This window comes from Phasianus colchicus, chromosome 1, assembly GCF_987193195.1.
Source record: "Phasianus colchicus chromosome 1, bPhaCol1.hap1.1, whole genome shotgun sequence".
Classification (NCBI taxonomy): Eukaryota; Metazoa; Chordata; class Aves; order Galliformes; family Phasianidae; genus Phasianus; species Phasianus colchicus.
In genome coordinates, this window is record NC_143436.1 from 139068129 (window position 1) to 139091884 (window position 23756).

Consider the following 23756-nt stretch of genomic DNA (forward strand, 5'->3'; position numbering starts at 1 on the left):
ATACACACAGGAAGGAAAAATACTGGAAGCTTCCTCTTCTTAAAAACATGATCCCCCAGCATTCATATGAATCTAGTAGGCAAGCTTCATACAAGAACATGGGATAAAGAACGTCTCAGATGCGTATGAGCTTTTAACACTGGTACTCCACCAAAATTATGCCTTGTTTACTAATGTATTAATTCACTGAACCTCTGTCTGCCTCAATATTGGATCACAGCATTCTCCTGGAGAAGCTGGCAGCCCATGGCTTGGACAGGCACATTCTTTTCTGAGTAAAGAACTGCCTGGATGGCCCAGAGAATGGTGGTGAATGAAGTTAAACTCAGCTGGCAACTGGTCACAAGTGGTGTTCCCCAGGAGTCAGTATTGGGGCCTGTCCTGTTCAGTATCTTTATCGATGATCTGGATGAGGGCATTGAGAGAGCACCCTCAGCTAGTTTGCAGATGACATCAAGTTGAGATGAAGTATCAATACGCCTGGGGGTAGGAAGGTCCTTCAGAGGGATCTGGACAGGCTGGATCACTGGGCTGAGGCCAGTGGGAAGAAGTTCAACATATCCAAGCGTCAGGTCCTTTGGCCACAACAACCCCACACAATGCTACAGGCTTGGGGCGGAGAGGCTGGAAGACTGTGTGGAGGAAATGGGTCTGGGAGTGTTGATCCATGCTTGGCTGCACATGAGCCAGTGGTATGCCCAGGCAGCCAATGGCATCCTGGCTTGTACCAGAAATAGCATTGCCAGCAGGAGCAGGGAAGTGATTGTTTCTCTGTACTCAGCTCTGGTGAGGCCACACCTTGAGTACTGTGATCAGTTTGGGCCCCTCACTGCAAGAAAAACATCGAGACCCAGGAGCACATTCAGAGAAGGACAATGAAGCTATGTAGAGTCTGGAGCACAAGTCTTACGGGCAGCGGCTGAGGGAACTGGGATTATTCAGTCTGGAGAAGAGAAAGCTCAGGGGAGACCTTACCACCCTCTACAACTACCAGAAAGGAGGTTGTAAGGAGGTGGGAGTCAGCCTCCTTTCTCACATAACTAGTGATAGGAGTAGAGGGAATGGTCTCAAGTTGTGTCAGGGGAGAGTCAGATTGGATATTAGGAAAAAATTATTCTGCAGAAGAGTAATCAGGTGCTGGAACAGGCTGCCCAGGGAGAAGGAGAACTCATCGTCCCTGGAGGTGTTCAAGAAAAATTTAAATGCAGTAGTAAGAAACACGGTATTGTGGGCAAATACAGGTGGTAGGTTGATGGTAGGACTGGATGATCTTGGAGGTCTTTTACAATGTTGGTGATTCTGTAATTATATGGTTCTATGAAATCAACCCAGAAAACAGTTTTCTTTCCAAAGTAAATACATGGTGAGGAATCACAAAATTAATTTCTGAAGAAAATCTGCCCAATGTTTTTCAAAGCTCAAATATTTTGGGGTTTAAAATCCTCCAAATCCTTGTGTGTGTGTGTGTGTGTGTGTGTTCAGATTTGGAGTATTAAGAAAATCCAAATTTTACTACATGCCCTACTTTGTAAAATCATTTCAAAAGAACTGGCCATGCACATACAAGTTTATTAGCTCTGCCATTCAAGGGTCAGGGCTAATTTAAAATGTTCTCAGCAAATGACTGTAATGAGATGTGATATTTTGCTGTCACTTATAATTGTTAATTTCACAGACAGTCAGTAATCTAAAAAGTGTTCAGAAGAAAAAAAGTAGGATATTTCCAGGACCATTCAATTTGATTCCACGGAATAAATTTGAAGTGCTTGCCCTTGAGGCACAGGCTGACAAGTTGTATCAGAGAGAAAGGACAGAGTAGAAGGATGTCAACTTTAATTCTAAACTTCCTTTAGTAAAGGGATATATCTGAAACTTATTCTGCCTTTTTCCCCATTTTCACAGCTTTAAAAACGTAGCTCTGGAGTCATGGAAAGTTTTTCCCTTTATCAGAAAAGCCAGTAGAGCACTAAGCAGAGAAGACACTCAGGACATGGGAAAGTTCAGTTTATGAGAGGCCTAGCTGATCTCAAGCCCAAATGTCAGCACAAAATTTCAGGTCCTTTGATTACCATTTCTCAAGTACTTCAAGTTTTCTTTCTTTCTGCAAAGTTTTGCTGCCAGATTTCTTATCAGATCAGTTTCAATATGATAAAAATGACTTGCTCCTCTAGCTTGCAGTTCACCAACACAGAAGCTCAGTGCCTCTGGCATGTTGTGTCACGTACTTCTAATACAATTCAACCACCTGTGTTTACTCATCAGATCTAGCTAATACATCAAAGTTTAAATGTAGAATTACTGGCGTTTCCTCAAACACCAGTAGCTGAATGCATACAAAGACAGAGTCATAGAACTCAGATATGCCAATCTATAGTGCTGTTTTTGATGCAATTCCAGTCAGTTGTTACTTACAATAAAATAAATTTTAAAAATAATGAAAATAAAATAAAAAAAAAACAGAAGTACATAAAGACTTCTGAGGAAGTAAAGGAAAAATACACGAGGCTGTCAGACACATAAGAGAAAGCATCTCCTGCTATTTCATTGAACACAGTCATATATTTGTCATAACCCACAGTGCTTAAACACAATTACTGTCAGAACATTAGGCCTGGGAGAGATTTCAAGGAACAAAAGAATTATTGTATAATTACATTATTTGAAAGCTATGATTGCAAAGGGCAGCGTATAGAGGAAACTGAGGATACCAGACAGCCTGCACTGGAAAGCACTAATATGTACAAAAGGAAAAAAGTTATTTTCACTCCCTAGAGACAGTTCTGCATTAGCATCACTCTAACAGCCATTTACTTCCTTCAAGACCTTGACTGACTCTTAAAAGAAATAAACAGACATTAACAAAAAAGTCACCTTGATATCCTTGGTCTTTAATTCAGTTGGATCTGCCACTGTTAGGAATACTTTTGACAAAAGTTAAAAAAAAAAATCAACAAGTAACTTCAATGGCAATGCTCTATAGGGTAAAAATAAAAGAAATGCATTAAAAAAAAACCCACCCTATCAAATAATGCTTACAATGATGTTATCAAATACAGAAGTCAGATATAGTTTAAGTATCCAAGACCTCTGAATTACACAATGTTATCTGTGAAAACTATTACCTTATTTCATCTCTTTAAATACCCAATTTCTCTTTGCTGCCACATCCAGCAAAGTGAGTGGAACATCTGCTATTTGGCAGGGGTATGGGAAGAAAGCACAGACAAAAAGCTTTGGAAAAGTGGTAGTAGTTATTATATAGCTCAACTTTGATTTTCCTGCTTTCACAAGATTAGGCAGTGTGCTGATCAAGGAACTGCACTGCTTGCTTTGCAACAGAATAAATACTTTTGTAGGTATTTTCTAGCTTTTTAAACGTCAACAAGAGATGAAGCACAGGATTTGCAAGACAGATCATGAATAAAAGATGGCATACAAACAATTCTTGTACTCTTTTCCTTCCTCTGCTCCTGCCCTTTGCATTTAAATCTAAAGACCAGTTTCTCATAGAAAAAAACAGTGCACCTACCCACTCCTTCCACCTCCCTAGTCCTCCAGAAGTCTTACTCTGTATAGAGAGCACACCAACAATTCTGTGGTAATATCAGCAACTTAGAGCAACCAAAGGAAATAGAAATAAAAAAAATCCATGAATCCACTTCACTTCAAGTGAAGTGGTGACACATTGGAACAGATTGCCCAAGGAGGCTGTGGATGCCCCATCCTTAGAGACATTTAAGGCCAGGCTGGATGTGGCTCTGAGCAGCCTGGTCTGGTGGTTGGTGACCCTGCACATAGCAGGGGGATTGAAACTAGATGATCATTGTGGTCCTTTTCAACCCAGGCCATTCTATGGTTCTATGATTCTATGATTCAAGCCATTTCTAGAGAGATTTCTTTAAAAAGTTATACCTCTGCCAAGACAGATACAGATTATCTGGTGGAGGTAGAAAACACAGCAAAGTCTTAGAAACAGAGACTGATGAATACAAATGAGTAAACTCCTAAATGCAAAGGACATAATGCCTAAGTTTACATATAATTTTACATGGGCAGCTGCCTTCTTTTAGAGAGAAAAGTGATTTTGTGGGACACCATAGAGACTATTTTAGATTTGGAATCACAGCCAGATGTCTCTGTAATATTTGCCAAGCTACAGCCAATGTTTTGTCAACATGGGTTACATTTTTTCTTGCATACAGCAGACTTCTTAGTACAATATGTTACTTTTCCAGTATATTTGGAAAACCTTTTTACTAACAGAAAACAGTCACAGATAAGACTTCTATCTCACATACCTGTGACTCAGTTACTCATACAAAGCTACGTTAAAGAAACCTTCAAAACCAATTTTTCTTTAGTGCTTTTTCAACATAACTTCTCTTTCACAAATAATACAATAGTGCAAATAGAAGTTTGTGTAATTATATCAGGAAGAATTTAAAACCACACTGATGCATGGATTTGATTTTGACTTGAGCAGTTGAAGCTCATCATATGCACCACCAAAATATCCTAACACAATACATGAAATCATACTCCTGTCACAGCCAGAACAAAAATACTTTTCTGAGAGTCAGTACATGCAGTCCACAATGAATTTATTAAATAAAATACAAACAAAGCCAACGTCCTGCCAAAAATTGTATCACGAGCCAAATGTACCAACAATTATTTTCAGCAGCATGCTAATCACCAAAATCCAGCTGATTGCAACAATTTGCAGACAACAGCATTGAACTTAAAAGGTAAGACTTTAAAAATAAGTGTGCGGAAAACTAGATACTGTAGAATATATATACACTGTCTATGTTTACTTCTGTAAATACCAACCTTTCTTATTGGTCTGTCCAAAATCCAATGCATGCAGCCCATCTCCTTTGATTATGTGTTTTAAGTAAGAGCAGCATACATGACACAGCATTTGAGAAACAAATGTAGTAATAACGTCCAAGTGCGCACATCAAACTCTTCTCAAATGCAGTAAAATCAACAGACTCAGTGCAGTGCATTTTGCTTTTGCAGTGATTTTGTTTCCAAGGAAACCAATAGCTGCAGATGTTTTCCCATGTAAGTGCAAAAGAAAACTCAACAGCGTGATTACTTGTTATTCAGTATTTTATTCACACATTTATTCTATTCAATATCAAACTATTCTTCAGCCTCTGTTAGAAGACCAGAATTAATGTGTCTTTTGTCTCCCTCCTCCCCACCCCCAAAATCTTACTGAACAGGTGTTACTAAAGAAAATGTACTACCTATTAATCATTTTATCTTCTTTTAATGTCCCAAAGTGATCAGCTTCCCCTGTATTTCCTCCTTCAATAAGAGCAAGCAAAAAACACTCCATGTTAGGTTTTCATCCTAAAAGGTTCTCCAAAAATCTGGCAATAGCCCAAGCTTCCAAGGAACAACACTGACCCAAGGAGGCTACAGGAATGCTAATTCTAACCACGTGGAATACATTTGCAAAAAACTGTACCATGCTATAGAGATATCACCGTGGCCATCATGATTTAGGCTTTTTAGGATGAGAGTATAAAATATAAATATTAAATAAAATCATAACAGAGATGCAAGCTAGAAAATCACTTTTGTTGCACAGGACATTAAAACTATAACTCACTACTACATATATGTCTTACTTGTCATTTATATAGAAGGTTCCAAAACTGACATATATAAGTGAAAAAACTACAGACATTGCATCTTTTGTAAATTTAGACCTCCTTTGTCTGCATAAAACACTAGAATATATACCATACCTCCTCTTTCAGCATTGGTGATTCAACAGCAACATCTACTGGACACGAAGGGGCAAGATGCAATTTATTTAATGAGATTAAAGAGCCAGGCTCAGAAGCAGAAAATACTTACAGTGTCTATCTTTACATACTTTTATGTACTTTTGCATAGCCTGAGCTGAAAAAAACCTAAAGGTTTACAAATGAATTTGGTCTGTAATTACCTCTCCAATGAGAAAACAAACCCAATAAAAAGATGGATAAAAATAGCAGTGACTTACCATTGCCATCTGGAGACCAGATATTTTTATTACATCTTTGAGGAATATTAGATATGCTTTGCTAACAGAACCACTGATGGGAATTCTGCCAGCAAAAGTATGCAAACAACCTTCAAATTCATGCAGCGAAGGAGTTTATTATACCCCTTTTTTGCTCTTTAAACCTGTTTTTCCTATTCATTAAACAATATTCCTTTAAAAAACGATTTAAAAAAAGAAAGAAAGCAAACAGCAGTAACTAAAATTTTGCCAGATCAGACCTTGGACTGAACAAAAGTTCTTGAAAACATCATGACCACTTGTGAACCTTTAAAAGCTAAGGACAAAGATCCCCAAAGATTTTGGCCTTATGATGCCCAGCACTGGCCCACATGGCAGAACTGTAATGGCAATGTCTAAACTTTCTAACAGGAACATAAGAAGATTTGAGGCCTCGCAAAAGGCAGAACAATCTATATTTCTACTGAGGTCAGTGGTCACAACACCAAGCCTGCTGAAATTCAAGGAGTGTTTGGACAGTGTTCCCAGACACAGAGTTTGAATTCTGGGTTTGCTTGTGTGGAGCCAGAAGTTGGACTCGATGATTCCCATGGGTCCCTTCCAACTTGGCACGTTCCATGAATCTGTAGGTCTCACTTTCCTGTTGCCCACTCTGATCTAATGAGCAAGTCTTGCCTCTTGAAAAGCTCACTGAGGAGCACACCAGGCATCTGTGACAGCCCAAGAGGCTCAAGAGCACAACTCACACCAACCTTCTCAAGACAGCAGCAGCTCTGGGAAAACTCAAAGATGTCGACCTGAGGTAGCTCAGCCTTCTCCAGAAAGAATGCCTCAAGAATTACTGAGAGATAGGGATCATCTCCTTGAACTTGAATGCCTGAATACCATCAAAGTTCTGTGAGCGCTGGTACTGCTCTTTCCTGCACTCTGCTGAGCAGCATCCTCTTCTGAAGTACAGCAAACAAAAGCTTCCTGCTGGAGCCCTCCAGGTTGTGAAAAAACAGGAGAATAACTTGCTCACTCTGAGTTAAGGACTGGTTGCACACACATTATGATACTAGAATCCTGTTTATAGCCTTCTTATGAAAATATATTTCATGGGAGTGAAAAGAGCAGACACAGTCAAATTCTGCGAAATGAAGTGCTCCATACATCATACCATACTGCTGTTCAGAGCTGGAATTAGGCCAATGGAACAGTAAAATTCTATGAAAAACATTAAGATGGAGTGCATATTCTAAAACAAGAGGTGTTCCTCAAAATAAGTAAATATAGGGAGGCAAAAAAAAAAGAAAAATGACTTCTTCAACATGTGTAATGGGACATTTCTGCAGAATTTTTTTCCCCACTCCTCTAGTTCCAATCCCTGTGGACAAAGAAACTTCTCCTGGGAAAACAACAACAACTACAAAAAAAAAAAATCCCCAAACCAACCAACTCTCCTCAGTGCATACACTGTTAGAGAGAGATGTTTTCAGGCTATATTAAGGGAGTAGATTCTATTTCTAAGCCCACTAACCATGGTCCAACTGGATTTTTTTTTGCAACCCCCTCTCATCACTATGAAGGTCCCCAGTAGCTTCTCTGCACATACACAACCTCATGCACAAACACACCCTACTAGAAATTGTAGCTGCTGGTAAGGCTGCCTAGCTTTTCAAGAACCATTCCTCAACCTTCCAGAAACCTTAGTAGAAATGATACTGATGCAGTTTCTCTGGAAGCTTCACCTTTTAGACTGGTCTCCTTGGCAGCAGTTAATCCCAGCTTATTTTCTGCTGCTGTTTTCCATAAGGAAACAGAGTCCATTCATCATTTTCATTGTAGCTGTTCTGCCCCAAGGTGATACTTTGGTGGAAGGCACACATGCAACAGGGCTACCACATACACAGTAATTAGCAAAAATACATTTTCCCAAATCAGCTTCTGCAAAAGAGGTCACGCCAATCTGATAGCAGTGGGTTTAAATCAGCCAACTCCACGTGCAATACCAGTTCCATTTTCATCTCTCCGTGCAAAAAGATGCTTTGCGACTGTCAGTGGAAAATAAATTGAACTGTTCAAAAATTATTTTAGATGGTATTTTAAGACTACAGGCAACAGTTTAATTACGTGCCAAAAATAATTTTAAAAAGTCACAGTTTTTCTAATGAACCTAATGATCAACAAATAGGCTTAAACAGATCTGATAAGCTGAGATAAAAAAAATAAAGCTGCTCGCTGAGTAACTGAAATTGCATGTCCAAATTAAAAAAATTCTTTTTAGCCTCTAGCAATTAAAACAAGCACTGTATCTTTAGCTAGAGGAAAAGTTTTGCTTTGACAGCTGGTCATTTAACCAATTATATCTTAACTCTACTCTGCAATTGGTGCCAGGGAGTAATGTAAAACAGAGCTCTGTAACATCTGTATATTTTCAACAGTAGGAAGATTTCTACATGTTACTTTTTGTACATAAACACTTGTAGTAATCAGAGCAAAATGCAAAAACATACTTGAAAAAAAGCTTATATGGATTAATCTCATCATTTTCCAATATTTCTATTATCAAACCACTCTCCCTTGTAGAGCTGGTTTGACTTTTTAGACACCAGGAGAGTGTGCACTGATTTAAGTCCAGCAAATCTGTGTATGTATTTAATTATTTTCATTGTGCAGCCTTGAGTAATTCCTTGGAGCCAGAGGCAACAACTGAACCCCAAATCTTGTCAGCATATTGTTAGAACAGAGGCAAAGCAATTTATTTCCATGACAAATGGCCCAGCTGGAAGCCAGATGATCAATTTAACTCATCACTTCTTCCATAAACATTTACAGGTGGTGCTGAGAGACATTAAAACAGCATATGAAGCTTGTAGCTTGGATGGCTTCTACTGCACCCATGCAAGACCTAATGTTTACATCCACAACTCTAACTCCACATGCCAAACCCAGCACACTGCCTGCTGTTATGAAAGCACAGGAAGAACTTTAAACCCACCATGTGACTGCCCCTCATAACATAGGAGTCACATCTCTAAGACGTGTCTCAGGTCATGCATTACCCTTTCAGAAGAAGTCAGTTTCTATTATAGAATTCATTTTTTTCTTGTGTGGAGGTTATAATCAAGCAGCTTTACAAAGATATCCACTGTCTACGGATGCAGCAAAATGGGATTTACAGTATGACTAAACAGGTTAGACACGTAACACCTGCTGAATTTCAATTATGCTTCTGCTTAGGCACTTTTCCTATTTCTTTGAGCCACACGAGGTACCAAAAGCACAAAGGTACTTAAGTCAGGGTCTAAACAGAATTGACAAAGCTTTCCTACTTTCAGCAGACATCTAATACTTCTTCCCACACGGAGAACACCTGAAAAGTGAAGCATGATGTAAATCCAAAGAGAACATTTCATTACACTCAGAGGCATTGCAAATGCAATTAATTTCCATAATAAATGAAAAATGGCTGCTGTATCTTTTAAAAAAATGGCCATATATGTCAAGTATATCATAAAAAAGGCATATATAACTACGTAACATTAAAGTGTAGAAACCCAAGAAAAACGTATTTGTTTTCACTAGTTTAATATTGATAGAAAATAATTTCATAACTCACTACACAATATTAAAATGCCACCACTCAAGAACGCATTAACTTAGACATAGTCTGGGAGATTTCTAGCACCAGGTGGAACATTACTTTTTGATATAGGTGTGATTGAGCCAACAAGGGAAGGTGGCCCACTAGACATGCTACTTGCAAATAGGGAAGTGCTTGTGAGATGCAATGGTCAAACACTGATGACTGTAACCATGCCCCAGGATGCATCAGACCCAACACTGCCAGCCAGGTGAGGAGAGCTATTGTCCTGCTGGTGCAGCCTCACCTCCAGCACTGAGTGCAGGTTCAGGCACTACAATGTAAGAACATAAAACCATTAGAAAGCGTGAGTATGAAACAGGATGCCCAGGGCAGTGGGCACGGCCCCAAGTGGCAGAGTTCAAGGAGTGTTTGGACAATGCTCTCAGACATAAGGTTTGAATGTTGGGTGATTCTGTATGGAGCCAGGAGTTGGACTAGTTGATCTGTGTGGGTTGCTTTCAATTCAGGATATTCCATGATGGTTTGAGGCCACCTTGGGCACAGTGATCACAAAATGATGAGTATTTGATTTGGTAAAGTAAGACAGGTGGTGGTTAGTCCCATCCCAGGAGCTGGAGGTATTTAGGATATGCACAGACGTGGCACTAAAGGACACGGTTACGTGGTAAGGCACAGTAAGTCGGGTTGATGGTTGGACTCAACGATCTTGAAAGTCTTTTCCAACCTAGATAATTCTGAAAATTCATCACATGTGGTACTGAATTGCATATATATATATACATATTTATTTATTTATTTATATATGCACGCATATGCACACATATTCTGAATGCGATTGCTGACATTACTGAAATACTTCTCTCTGGCTCATTTTCCATCTGGCAGTGTCTTTTTACACTAATAGAGCTTTTCTGCTCTAACTTCTTGAACTGAACGCCACTAGCTGAACAGGGATTTATTTTAATGTATTCCATATTTGCTATTATCCCCAAGAAGTAAGGAATTAGAGTAAGATGCTCCATATTTAATTTAAGAGGCTGGCTCACCTGCACAGCTTAAGACTTAGATGAAAATCCTGACAAGATTCTTACTGATTCTAATCAAGCTGGGATTTCCACGCTCTATTACTTAAATCAGCAACACAATAGAGATGAAGTGTATCATGCCAATGTTCTCCTTCCTGTGTTGTTAAAACATGTTTAAGCTAATTGGAATAAACTGTTTCATTTTGAGGAGTTTAATTCCTATGAATTTGCCAAATTCCTTCAATGCAAATTTAGTTCTAGTAGAAAACAGGACTTCCAGCTAGTAAACAAACATTTGCTCATATACACATGCTGAGACTGATAGCAGCCATAGCACGGCCAATAAAGGAGCAGATCTGTCAAGAGATTTGCTTATAAAAATGAGTCCAGCTGTAAGCAAATATCCTTGAAAACAGAGAAATATTAACTGTGCACACATAACACATGCTACATCTTCTTTGGCTCTGCACCTCATATCAAACTTCGAGTGCCAAACAGACAGCTCAGTGTGGACATAAAAAACCCCTGGTCAGATCCAGCCAGCCCGTTATTGAAACACACTGCCACCAAGCAGACAGAAAAATAAAGAGCAGAACAGAACACTTTATCAGCCAACATTTATGGCAAACCCAATCTTACATTCACAAAGGAAAAAAAGAAATTCCAAGCTCCCTCCTTCAGCATTGTAGCAGATACCAACAGTGACAGCAGCAGTTCCCAGCTCTGTGCCATGTATCACTAAGTGGCTTGTGTATTACAGCTTAGGGACTCCCCACCGGTTATTTTTAAAGGCAAGAAAGCTTGTGGGTTATTTAGCATCTGCATGGACAGCTCCAGATGCCTGTAATGCCATCTTTATTCCACAGAAGATGTACCTATGGTAATCAGATTACAACACGATGTTGTCACTCAAGGAAAAGAGAAAACAACAATCTTTCTGCAGCTGCATATGGAAGTCCAACACAGAAGTTCCTCACTGCCCCACACGTTTTCTTCTTAATTTGACTTTTTTTTTTTTTTTTTAATTATGCAAACAACCTCAGTAACAATATTTGGCTTGGTATTTATAGCCTCTTTATCTACATATACCAGCCACCTGTATTAACCCAGCTTATATGTAATCCTTTGAAAAAGCTTTCCATCAAGTAGTGATTTGTGGTATATTGTAACACACACAACCTTGACAATGAAAATAAAATTCCAATGAGATGTTGAATATGACAGAGTCTTGAAGAATATAAACAACTCCATGAATAAAGGAACTTTCCAAATGTATTGCATAAATGAAGGACTTCTTCCCAAAACCACACTGGTTTAATCTTGCCACTCTTAGATGCCAAGAGATGAAGCTTCTAAAATGCCATTTTAAATCTCTTACTTTTTAGTTAAGATTTTTTTAAGTATGAATTTGTAGACATCAAGGAATAGAAGGAATTTAGAAGGACCACTGTGGTGCTTATATATGCTAAACAATGCAATTTATGATTTTGAGATAATACCAAATTCATTTATCTCCAAGAGCAAGTAAATGTAACAGATGAGCATTTCAAGTGCCAGTGGATACAGCAGCTGATAATTTGTTTTACAGCACGTTTACAATTGTTAGAATTGGCACATCACATTCACTCAGCTGTCTTTTTAGCTGCCATTTGATTTCTTACATAAAAATCCTCATAATTGTGTAAAGTGGTGAAAAGACACCCCTTATTTAAAATGTTTATTAAAAAAAAAAATACTTTCACCTTATTATGTCTTCCCAGGTAAGTCTGGACTGAAGAGACATTAAGCTTTGCAATCAGCAGTCACCTGTGTCCCCAATTTCTCAAAGCCTAGGCAGTCATGATGATCCTTATACCATAATGAAGTTTTGAATGTAGCACCCTTGTTGCTATGTGTTACAGCAATAGCAATTAAGGTTCTTAAGATGTTACACTAGCAAATTTTTACACCACAAAGTCTTAAAGGTTTGCTCAGCTTTCCTACTGGCTTAGCAGGTGGTTAAAAGAAGAAAAATGCATCTTATTACAAACAGATCTAAACCGAACAAATGAACAACAAAAAGGATTACAATCATTTCAAGGAGGCTGTCATCAGAGCAGAAAGGCCCCAGTAAAAAATGTTGTGTAAACAGGCCTCCAAGCAGAGCACTCCTGAAGTTCAATCCTGACCACATAGAACAGCATAACAGGCTTTGAGAAATGGTAGATGTGCTGGATTATTATTATTATTATTATTATTATTATTATTATTATTACTTTAAAGACTCATGACTGCCTTTCACATCTCCATCCTTTCTCCATGCTCCATGTTTTCCAACCTTTTCTGAAGAGTGGGAAAGATTTATTTATTACACCACATGAATTGAAACAAGGCAACACAGCTCAGTTGGATATTGTCCTGCTTCCATCTTGGTTATGCTCTGCTTGAAGCTGTGTTTTGCATGTTTCCTAATCTACAGTTCTCAAGCTAAGCTTTTGAGTCTTCCAAGGTGAAAAATGTTCTTAAGCAAAAATGTGTAAATTCACAGACACAAGGAAGACCTGCTCTTAATTATAACTTCTAGGAAAACGCTGCAGTAAAAATACTGCTGTTAATATAGTATCAGTAGCATAGCAGATGAATTCCTGGGGAGTACTGCTGTTAATATAGTATCAATAGCATAGCAGATGAATTCCTGGGGAGGGAACAAAGGCATTAAAACTTCAGCAATGGCAGCATATTGTTTAACTTAGAAGAGCTGCAAGATCCTCTCCATACTACAGTGTTATCAGGCTGCAAGAGAGGCTGAGACCTCTCACACTGGCTTACAGAAGCCAAAAACAGAGAACATGTTGTAACCTAGATATACTCTTATGATTTCCACAGAAGTTCCATTTTGTCAACTTCTGACCAGGCCTGGAATTTCTGAGAGTTTGGGGTTGTTTTTTTGTTTACATTTTTTCTTTGTTGCTCTCAAAAGAAGTGTGCCCTGTCTGAGACCTCACTACTACATGAATAAAACAAATACTCTAGTAACTGCTTCCTGCTAAGCTACAGCAGCACATGAATAACTTTCTTCTGTAGTTGCACCAGTATTCAGGCTAAAAGAACCACTTTTTTTTTTCTTTGTTGTTACTGCAAAGGAGTCATAGCCTGCCTTGTAATTGTATATTAAATGCAAAACTGCATTTCAGTTGACTTCACATTTCTGGTTTTGGATCATATTTCTTTCTAAAGAGGTTTGCATGAATACCTGCAGATATTTTGCAATGACCTAGAAGGCTTATATATGTAATTTAATAAAACCAAAGGAATAAGTATTAATAAAGACCACTCACTATCCGTTAGAAAAGTTTATCACATTATAGCACTGTAGTCCATCTACATCAGTATCAAGGCAAAGGCCTGTAACAATTTCCTATGTGAGCAAATGTAAGATCATATGGCAAGGGAAAAATGAGTTCTTCATCCCTGTCACCGTATACCAGCACTCACTACATTTTTCTCCTGCTTATGGACCACAGCAACAAATGCATGATGAAGTGCAGAGTTTTTTTGTTCTTGCTTCTCTGAGCTGTTTCTCTAGAGCACAATTTTAAAACAGTAGGAAGGTAGGTCAGGTTTCTCCGGGATGACTATTTTTTGCTAATCAATTAATTTATGCAATTATTTTAATTTCTTATGGCAAGCATCAATACCCAAGAGTAAAAGCCTTCACTCCTTGCTGACTGCTCCTAGACGTTTGGTTTTGTTGCGACACCACCCTCCCCCGAGCCAATACTTGGCAACTGCTTTATTTGGGTTCCCTTCCCTATACTCACTGCTCGTGATGAGACACCAGTGCTAGAATTCCCAAAGCCATCACTCCTTCCCTTAGTACGTACAGCCTGGCAGCCAGTGGGACCATTTCCAAAACGCACCACCTGTTTTTCTCACCTGCTGTGCTTTCCGGCACTTCCTGCTTGTCTCGCACGAGCTGCATGATGTCTGACACCACAACCTGGTGGATCGTGTCTTCTTCTTTCTCCTCATTAGACTGATTGGCTGTTGCAAAACAGTTACAGCTTCCGGTTTCTTTGCACGGGAGCAGCCTCCAGTACCAATAGTCAGACATGAAAAGGCTCTGCGTTGATTTCTGTAAATCAAAAACAAACAGAAAATCATTTGCTGCCAGATCTCCCACACAAACACACATAAAAACCAAAGACACACACAAAAACCCATAATTTCTGAAAAGAAAACCCTCAAGTAATGTCAAGATTGACAGTTACAAACATATTACTGATACCTTTGGTTTCATCTGAAGAAAACAAATATATGCAGTTTATAATAGTCACTTATGGCATCATATGCAATTCATAGCAACCAGTCATGGAAGAATATCCAAAATGCTACCTTCAAGAGTCACCTGTAGCTTTTTAGAATGGTTATATTGTAAGTCAGCCAGCCACTCATGTACACAAAAACCAATATACAAACAACTTATTTCATGCAGTCTTAGTATCAACTGTACGAAGGCAAAAATTAGCAATGGCACTCCATATTTTCAGAAAGCTGAGTCAATATTTGGAAAGCCAATTGAAGCAGGTGAAAGAGCACCACAGAGTGTGTGCTGGCAAAAAGCAAACTAACGCAAATATTAAAACATGACACATAGCTTCCTGCACTATGGGAAGCTGAACTTGCTGTGAGAAGCTTTAATAAGCACACAAACTCAAGGAAACCTTTATGATGGGAGAGTGGCAGGGGGAACTGATAATGCAGACCAGTCAGGTTTGGATTTGACCTGGTGCCCAGGGCCCTTGAGCTGCCCTTCCTGAGCAGGAGCAAGGGCACAGGTGCACCCTTAGCCCCCCCCTGTAGCCAGAGCTCATTCTCTGCCCTAATTGAGCTTATGGGGAAAGGAGCAAATGGGAGCTTAAACACCTGCAGGTTGCTACATTTACATATACAAATACCAGAGAGCTAGCCACGTTCTTTCTCTTTTACATTAACAAAAACCATCTCTTCCCAAAATCACAGATAACTCAACTTCAACTTATTCACTGTATGAGCTTCCCAAATACTTACAGTTGCTAAACTATACTTGGGAATTCTGCAAAAAGCATTTCCTTTGGGAAACCATACCTCAGCCCCCCAGGCTGTCTGCCCTCTTCCCCAGAGGGCACACTGGGGAACCAAAGGTGCCCAAAGCATCAAGGCCAACACATTTTTCTGGCCATATCTAGAAATGCCAAGCTGAAGAGGGGGGATATGTACATTTCTCTAGGTAAATGTAATGCTATCTGGATAAGGAAGCACTGCACGATGTCCATTTATTCTAAAACCCAGTGCTTCCAGTGTAGCTGCATTGCTAGATGCTCCAGTAAATCCTACGTTACATTTAAGGGTGACAGCTTCAGAGAGCTGAAGAAAGTAAACTCCATTAAAAAATTAACTTGATGTAAAAGAGTTATCAGCTTAAAAACAAACAAGCAAAAGTCAATCCCACATTATTTAGCAGCAGGTCTCCCAGGAATCAGGTCAGGAGCATTTAGCATCTCTGTCTCTTATTTCAGTTCTTCAACAGAACAGAGGATTTCCTGTTGAAACACTGTGCTTGAAATATCACCGCAAGGTGAATCTTCTCACCAGATTAAAGATAGCAATTCCACTTTATTTTAAGCCAGTGGAACAGCTCCTACAATTTTCCCTTTTCCTGTTTCCAGACTTCAGAGGCTTTACCACATTTGTCAGTGGGCTGAAAATGCAGCTCCAGTTATTCTGCAGCTGCCCAGCCTCCCATGCCCAGCACACACATCCCCATTGTCAAACAGGTAGCAGAAACCTGTTTGCCTTCAGTACAGCTGCACTCACACACACGCTGCTTATAAGTAACAGTATTTACTTTTAAGCTGCATCTACCTCTGTGAGTGTTTGATGTGCTGCATGCAACTGGGCAACACGTGCGCAGGCAGCTTAACAGAGCAGCACTGCTGTTTGAATGAAAGAAACACTTCACAGCACTTCTACACATTTTTTACTTGCACGGCATTTCTTTCAATTACCTTTGAGACGCTAAACAAACGGATTTTTTTCCTCCTTAAAGCCCTTAGAAAAGTTTAATGTTTCTGGTCCCGAATTTCTCCTTTTCTTGCCTCCTAGAATTGGGCAGGGAATGGGGAATCTGCTCTGAAGAAGCAAAAATCCCAGAAAGTTGCAGAGGATTTTTCCCCGACTCTTATGAAAGGTTAAACTGAAATGCAGCTGGATCTATGCTTCAGTAATCAGCAAATTACTCTCAAATGAAATTTCAATTTATTGCCTTTCCTTAAGGAATGAAAACTCCTTAAGATCACCAGAAATAATTATATCCAAACACGCAGCTAGAGACACACATTTCTGACCTTAATTCTACTTTAATTAAGTTTCCTGACCCACTCCTTTTCTTTATTTTGATTTTAAGAGCAGTAATATGAACTTACTTTTTGAGCCAACAGCTCAGGGACCCCAGAGGAAAAGAAACCCTGAGAAATGGAGGAGAGGGCTAAGGCATCAGCAGTACATCCATTCTTCACACTATTCGTGAAGAGGGATGGCTCACAGGGACACCCATAAGATTGACCTGAGCAAGACTGCCTAGAAGTTGGAAAACATCTAAGAAAGGGGAAGCAAACAATCAAACCTTATCTTTTGTCTTAAAAGCTAACACAACACGTTCCAAGTAGTCACAGCTTCCTTGACAGATGCACTGCAGTGATCCGAGGGGACAAGGTTCTGTAGACACAAGTTTTCATTATTTCAAAACATCTAAAGAAAAACTAATGCCCACAACCAGACTGATGCAACAAGGAAAAAAAACAAAAGGAAGCAAAACCCCACTATTTGATACCTGCTACCAAATGTCAGTTTTGCACGCTGAAACCAATACTTTCCTTAATTCAGACTCCAGATACCAGAGTTGGTTAAAGACTCAAGGAAAAGCAGAGGCAGAATCTAGATCTACTTGTCAGAGCCTGAAGGCACTGCCAGGCTGCACTGGCCCTGTGTCAACCAAGACCACTTCCTGCATTTAAGTTCAGCCCAGGGCTGAGTTTATGCCTCAGACTGGATATTAGGAAAATCTTCATCACCGTAGGGTAGTGGACGTGGGAAGGACTCACCATGGCAATGGTCACATCCCCAAGCTGCTGGAGTCCAAGAATCTGGACAACTCTCTCACACATCTGGTCTGACTTTTGGGTGGTCCTGTGTGAAGCCAGGAATTGATGATCCTTTTGGGTCGCTTCCAACTCTGTGTGTTCTATAATTCTAATGATTATGACCTAGGAGTGGCTGTCTCCAGCCCTGACCCCAAGGCAAACCTCATTATCTGTGCTGGAGCCCCGCTTTGAGACCCAGCTCTGGATTTTTATGCTCCTCACTGTGGACCTGGTCCTTCAATCACCATGCCTGGGAGTGCTGGTGGAGCCTGTTCCCTACGCTCCATTCTTGCACTCAGCCCCTGTGAGCAGTGCCCTGGCTGGCAAAGTCTGTGCACAGCCACTAATCCATAATACTAAGAAATAATACTAGGGAGCATCCTGCACTATTTCTTAAGGGGTAAAGGCTTTCCTCAATCTTTGCCCACTAAATTCATAAAACAGCAACAATTTTTGAAAGCAAGAGTCTCTGTACTTCAATTGCTCTGCACTCACACACTTCAACTAATTTGTTTCCCAACCAAAATCGCCCTTTAACTCAAGAGCAATATTACAAAGGGAGTAATTAATAATTACCTTCAAAAGTAGACCAGTTACTTAGGGCACCCAACCGTCCCACAGACTTGTCTCCATATTCTGCAACCACGACCCTGTACAGCCATATTGGCTGAGGTAGCAAAGTCATCTGATAGACCAGGAGTTCATCAGTATGCTGTGTAGGTTTCTGCAGAAAACTGGGCTGAATGGGATCCCAAAGTCCGGATAGTTCTACTCAAGACTTCTTTCTTTCAGAATGGATTTAAACGCATGGAATGGTACTTAAACCTGTACAGTAATGTTCTGATGAGAATGTTATTTTTAGTTAAAGCATCTGGGCTGCAGCGTTCTCTACAGTTTCTGTGCTTTGCAGGACTGGCTGGTTGTTCTTCTCATTGCACAATGCATGGGGAAACTGCTAAACACACGGGGTACACACAGATGACAGCCTAGATGCCTCCCTCTAAATTCAGACATCAGACTGGGATGTCTAAGAACCCACTTGAGGGTTGGACTAAATGATCTCCAGGGGTCCTTTCCAGCTCCTATGATTCTGTGATCCTTCAAAATTCACCGGAAGAAAACAGATGTGCATCTCCCAAGGCTCATCGGCCCTTCCCATTCAGAGCATAGGGCATTTGTATACAAAAAAATGGGTCTTTTCATCATCTAAACTCAGATTTGCCTACGTTACCCATACTCAGTAGTGTGCCACAAAGAATAGATCACATAATAAAAGCAATGAAGAGTTTTTGGATGTTATTAATGCCTATTTAACTACTCTAGTTCTGCCTATGGAGACACTGTATTTCTACTCTTACCATTCCTCAGTCCTCCCACATTCTGCTCGGAGAAGAATAAGGCAATAGCAATGAAACCCCAGATGTGCTCATCTCTATCTCTAGGGCACGCAGAATACCCTCACATGTATCAAAAACGAAATCAATTTAAAGATTACATTTTTTTCCTCATTTGGAGCTTTGCTCTGATCAACATTTAACTTGAGTACTAAGTGGTCCTTCAAGACAAATGTTCTCATTTTTTATTTAAAAGTCTTCCATAAAGCGTTAGAAATCATCAGCGGACTTCTGTAGGAAATGCTAATTTCTAACAAACTGCAAGACTGCTTAGCAAAGGCTAAACTGAGGCCTCTTCAAAAGAAAATCAAATGGGTTTAATAATAGAAATGCTTTCTTATTTGTTCAATTTTTCATCTTACAGACAGAAATTACTCTTTTGAGGAACACTCACGTGTTTAACTGCAATTCCCTCAGCTGTCTTCCTGCCTCCTTCTGGGGCAGCTGTACAAGAAAATGTTATCTCTTGCTAGTTAACTCAGAATTGTGGATTGCATTTAACACATCTAAGAGAATGAAAAGAAAAAAATGCCACATAGCATCGTTGAGTCCTCCTGAGACTTAAGCAACCTTCCCTACAGCAATCTGCAAGTACATGCAAGAGTAACAACAAGCAAAGAGTCAAATTCTGCCTCCCTTTCTCGAGCTACAAACTCCAGAAGGCATCACCAATCTGGCCCCAGACCCTCGGAGCAGAGTGTGAGGGCATGGGAAGAGCTCCTTGAAGGTACAAAACAAAGTACGGACAGAAGTTGGAACATCCTCCTTCTCCTTGCCCACCAGCTGCAAGCATCCTACCATGATCTACATTTCAAGTCTTTCACTAGTCTGGAGCAGCTACAAGAAGCACTTCCACTTCTGGTCTATCAGAGAAAAGAAGAAAACTAAGGGCCTCAAGTTTAAACTACAGCAGCGGATTTGTCTGTTTTGTACAAACAAAACATTATCTAATGGTGGATGACAAACCGTTGCTACTTTCGGAGAACGTTAACATGAGAAAGGCATCATATTATAGAGTTCTAGTTGCCTAGAGATCACTATTAGCAAAACCATATTTTCCTTAGACTTTAAGACTCCCACCAAACCACCTACGTCCCTGGAAACTGAGCTTTCAGAATTAGGTACCTAAATTTCTTCTCCTCCTGCCCCCTCACACTGCCCCCACACTGCAAAGTTCCCATTCCCACTCCTTTTTCATTCCATCCGTTAGGAATCAGATAATCACATCAGCCTGAACGCTGTGTCCTTTGGTTTTGACACCTCAAGACAACAGAACAGAGAGCAGTTGACGTCTCTATAGAACTGCTCATAGTCCATATCTGGTTCCACTTGGATCATATTTCAGAGATTTTTCCTCAAAGCCTCAGAGAATGACAGGCCCTGTTTCATTTTTAAAATAAATCTGAAATACAATAGAAGCTGACAGCGCTGCACAGCATTTTGTAGAGATTGAGATGGCTGGGTGCTTGACCCCATACTTTAAACACTGACAAACCTCCCCTTATTCAAGCTGCCCTCCTGATACACCTGAGCTCCCAGCTTACCAACACAATACCCCTCCGTGTGCAAAGCCACAAATAAGACGATGCCATCAGCATGAAGCCACTCTATGCAGACAGGTGTTTAATTCAGCGGTGCCCACAGCCAAGCATGCAAACACTAGCTACTAGCTAACTCAGTTGAAACAAACAAGATAGATGCAACTTTCTGAAGGTCAGTAGATACATGGCATGTTTATTTTTCATTTATTATGGAAACCAGCACTGGAATATCAGCATTTGGAATGTCAGAGACCTCTCTCTGGATGAAGCCCCTGGGAAAGACAGCTCAGTGACTGCACAGCAGCAGCCTTCTCTCCCATTATAGCATGCCTGTGCTCACAGGGCATGGGCTCTGGGGACGGCCTCGGTCACCTCGCCCCACAGACCTGCTGACAAACATACAAAGGGTGTCCGTTTTCAAAGGGCTCACAAAACATCTACTGCATCGAGTCCCTTCTCTTCTTCCTCCTGCCCAAACTCGGTCTGTCAGAGGTCAAAAGCACTCTGAAATAATCCACAAAAAAAAGCTCAAGACTCGTAGCTACAGCACTCATTCTTTTGCCATAACACAGTCAGGAAAGCAGGACGGCTGAGGTCTAATGAGAACGAGAAGCCTTCCCTGCTCCTGCCCACAGGGATGCAGAGCGCTGCCACCATCCTACGCCTGCACAGTTTGCACAAGACAAAGGAGACCCTTCAGGAGAGGGGCAGCGAGCTTCCTTCTGGTCCATGCGGGATTAAATGTGATTAATGTTAAGTAACCATGCTGAATACTTCCTAACGAAGTTCTTATAGATTTACCCTGCAGAGTAACTTTGTTAGAAACGGCAATTGATAATAACTTCCTTCTTCAAAGGAGCACTTGTCTTAGTCAGTAAGTGCATGTCTTATGGTGATTAAACCGGGGGCTGTTTGAAACCTCCTGCAAAGCCTCAGCAGTGCACACTGCTGCTCACCTTCCCGACTGACTTAAATGGTACAGAATCATAGAATGGGTTGGGTTAGCAGGGATTTCAAACATCACCTAGATCCAACCCCTGCCATGGGCAGGGCTGCCCCCTACCAGCTCAGGCTGCCCATCCAAGCTGGTCTTGAGCGCCTCCAGGGATGGGGCACCACGGCTTACATGGGCAGCTGTGCCAGCTTTGACACAAACACACACACAGCGGTGCTTTTCCGTGTGATTTCTTTAACTACTTTTGTATTACCCAGTCCTGAATCAGTGGAACGTATAACTCCTGGAAACCATCCCAAACGCATGGATTTCAAAGTTCAACAGAAGAAAAAAAAAAAAAAAAGTGGTGTGGATGCTGCCCAGATGTCCGTACCGAGGAGATGAAGGCAGAGAAGGGGCTGTATGGCAGCTGCCCGGCCCCGCGCGTTTGCTGGCTTTTCATTCGCTCTCTGAGCCCTCGCTCAGACCCCCTCTGTCTCTCCGAAATCACCACATCGCTGCTAAAACGAAACAGAAGGTTTGCCAGAGCAACACTGTTGGCAAGCGTGTCGAGATAAGAGTTTCACATTATTTTTCCACGCTTTCAGCTAAAAACACCTTTAAGCAAATCTGCCTTTTTGGCTTTCGGATGGCAAACCCTTGAGCTTCCTTCCTTTTGGAGATACAAAAAGACACAGATGTGACGGGAAAAAAAAAAAAAAGAAAAAAGAAAAAAAACACCAAAACAACCAACAAGTCTGCAGACAACACGGCTGCCTCGTTTATTTCGACAGCCAAGCGCCGGCCAACCGCAAGCCCGGGCGGCGCGGCGGTCGGAGCATCCCGCGTCCAGCGCTGGGCTCAGCCGCCGCGGGTACCGGCCGCGCCTTCACACCGCCTCCGCAGCAGCGGAGCGCTTTGTCTCCCGTTGCGGGACGCCGAACCCGACCGCCTGCAGAAGCCCCGCTCGGGGAACCGGCGGGCAGCGCGGACTGCGGCTGGGACATCACGAACCATCCGCTCCGGAGAGAAGGGACATCTTTACATCATCCTTACATCTTTTTGTTCGCTCGCTCGCTTTTAGGCAGGTTGCCGGGCTCGCCTTTGTTCCGCTCCCCACCGTCCGAACCCCGCGACCACCGAAAGGGGAACAAGAGAAAGAAACGGCGGCCCGCAGCCGAGTAACCCCGGCTCCGAGGTCCCGCAGCCCCGCCCCGGCCCACCCCCGCCCCCGGCAAGATGGAGGCGCTGCCCGGCGGCACTCACCTCGCGCCCTGCCCGGGACCAGGTGGCCGCCGCCGCTCCGCAGCCCGACTGGGGCAGCGCCTCCCCCCGGGGCCGGCAACGCGCGGGGAGGCGCCGCGGGGCCCCGCCCGCAGTGAGGTGGATGTGGGCGGGGGGCGGCGGCCTTTTGTCAGCGCCCCGCCGGCCCGCCGCCCGCGTGCGGCCCTTTGTTCGCCCCGGGCACCTGTGCCGCTGTGTTTGTGTCTTCTTGCTCGTACAATTGAACAGCTGGAGGAGAATTCGTTTTCCCGCAAGAAATATACAATGGGTGTTTGTTTGCTTTCTTACTCAGATATCCCCGAGTGGTAAAAACTTCCGAAAGGAAAAGTACTGTGGGGATCTCGAGCTTGTGGGGTTACGGCAGTGGTACCAGCGCCTGCGTCTCCCTCTGTACTCAGCTCTGGTGGGGCCGCACCTTGGGCACTGTGTTCAGTTTTGGGCCCCTCACTATGGGAAAGACATTGAAGCCCTGGAACGTGTCCAGAGAAGGGCAATGAAACTGTGAGGGGTCTGGAGCACAAGTCCTATGAGGAGCTGGGATTCAGTCTGGAGAAGAGGAGCTTAGGGGAGACCTTATTGCTCTCTATAACGGCCTGAAGGGAGGTTGTGGTGAGGTGGGGGTCGGCCTCTGCTCCTACGTAACAGTGCATTTCTTCTCTGAAATCGTGGTGAAGCACTGGGCCCAGGCTGCCCAGGGACGGGGTGGAGTCACCAACCCTGCTGGTGTTCCAGAACATCGTGGATGTGGCACTGAGGGATGTCGGCATGGTGGGATGGGCTGGTGGTTGGAGTAGGTGTTCTCAG

At 41.8% G+C, this 23756-nt stretch overlaps 1 protein-coding gene across 3 annotated transcripts in view; it reads right to left on the minus strand.

Moving 5' to 3' along the window:
* MCF2L (MCF.2 cell line derived transforming sequence like) overlaps positions 1-23020 on the minus strand; it is a 146345-nt gene extending 123325 nt beyond the window's left edge. For all 3 annotated transcript variants that reach the window (XM_090128575.1, XM_090128559.1, XM_090128547.1), the window contains exons 1-2: positions 22935-23020; positions 14555-14753 (exon numbers count right to left, since the gene is read on the minus strand). In XM_090128575.1, the coding sequence (XP_089984701.1) occupies positions 14555-14732 (178 nt within the window). In that variant the 5' untranslated portion in view covers positions 14733-14753; positions 22935-23020. The remainder of the gene's footprint in view (positions 1-14554; positions 14754-22934) is intronic.
* Between the last annotated feature and the right edge of the window lie 736 nt (positions 23021-23756).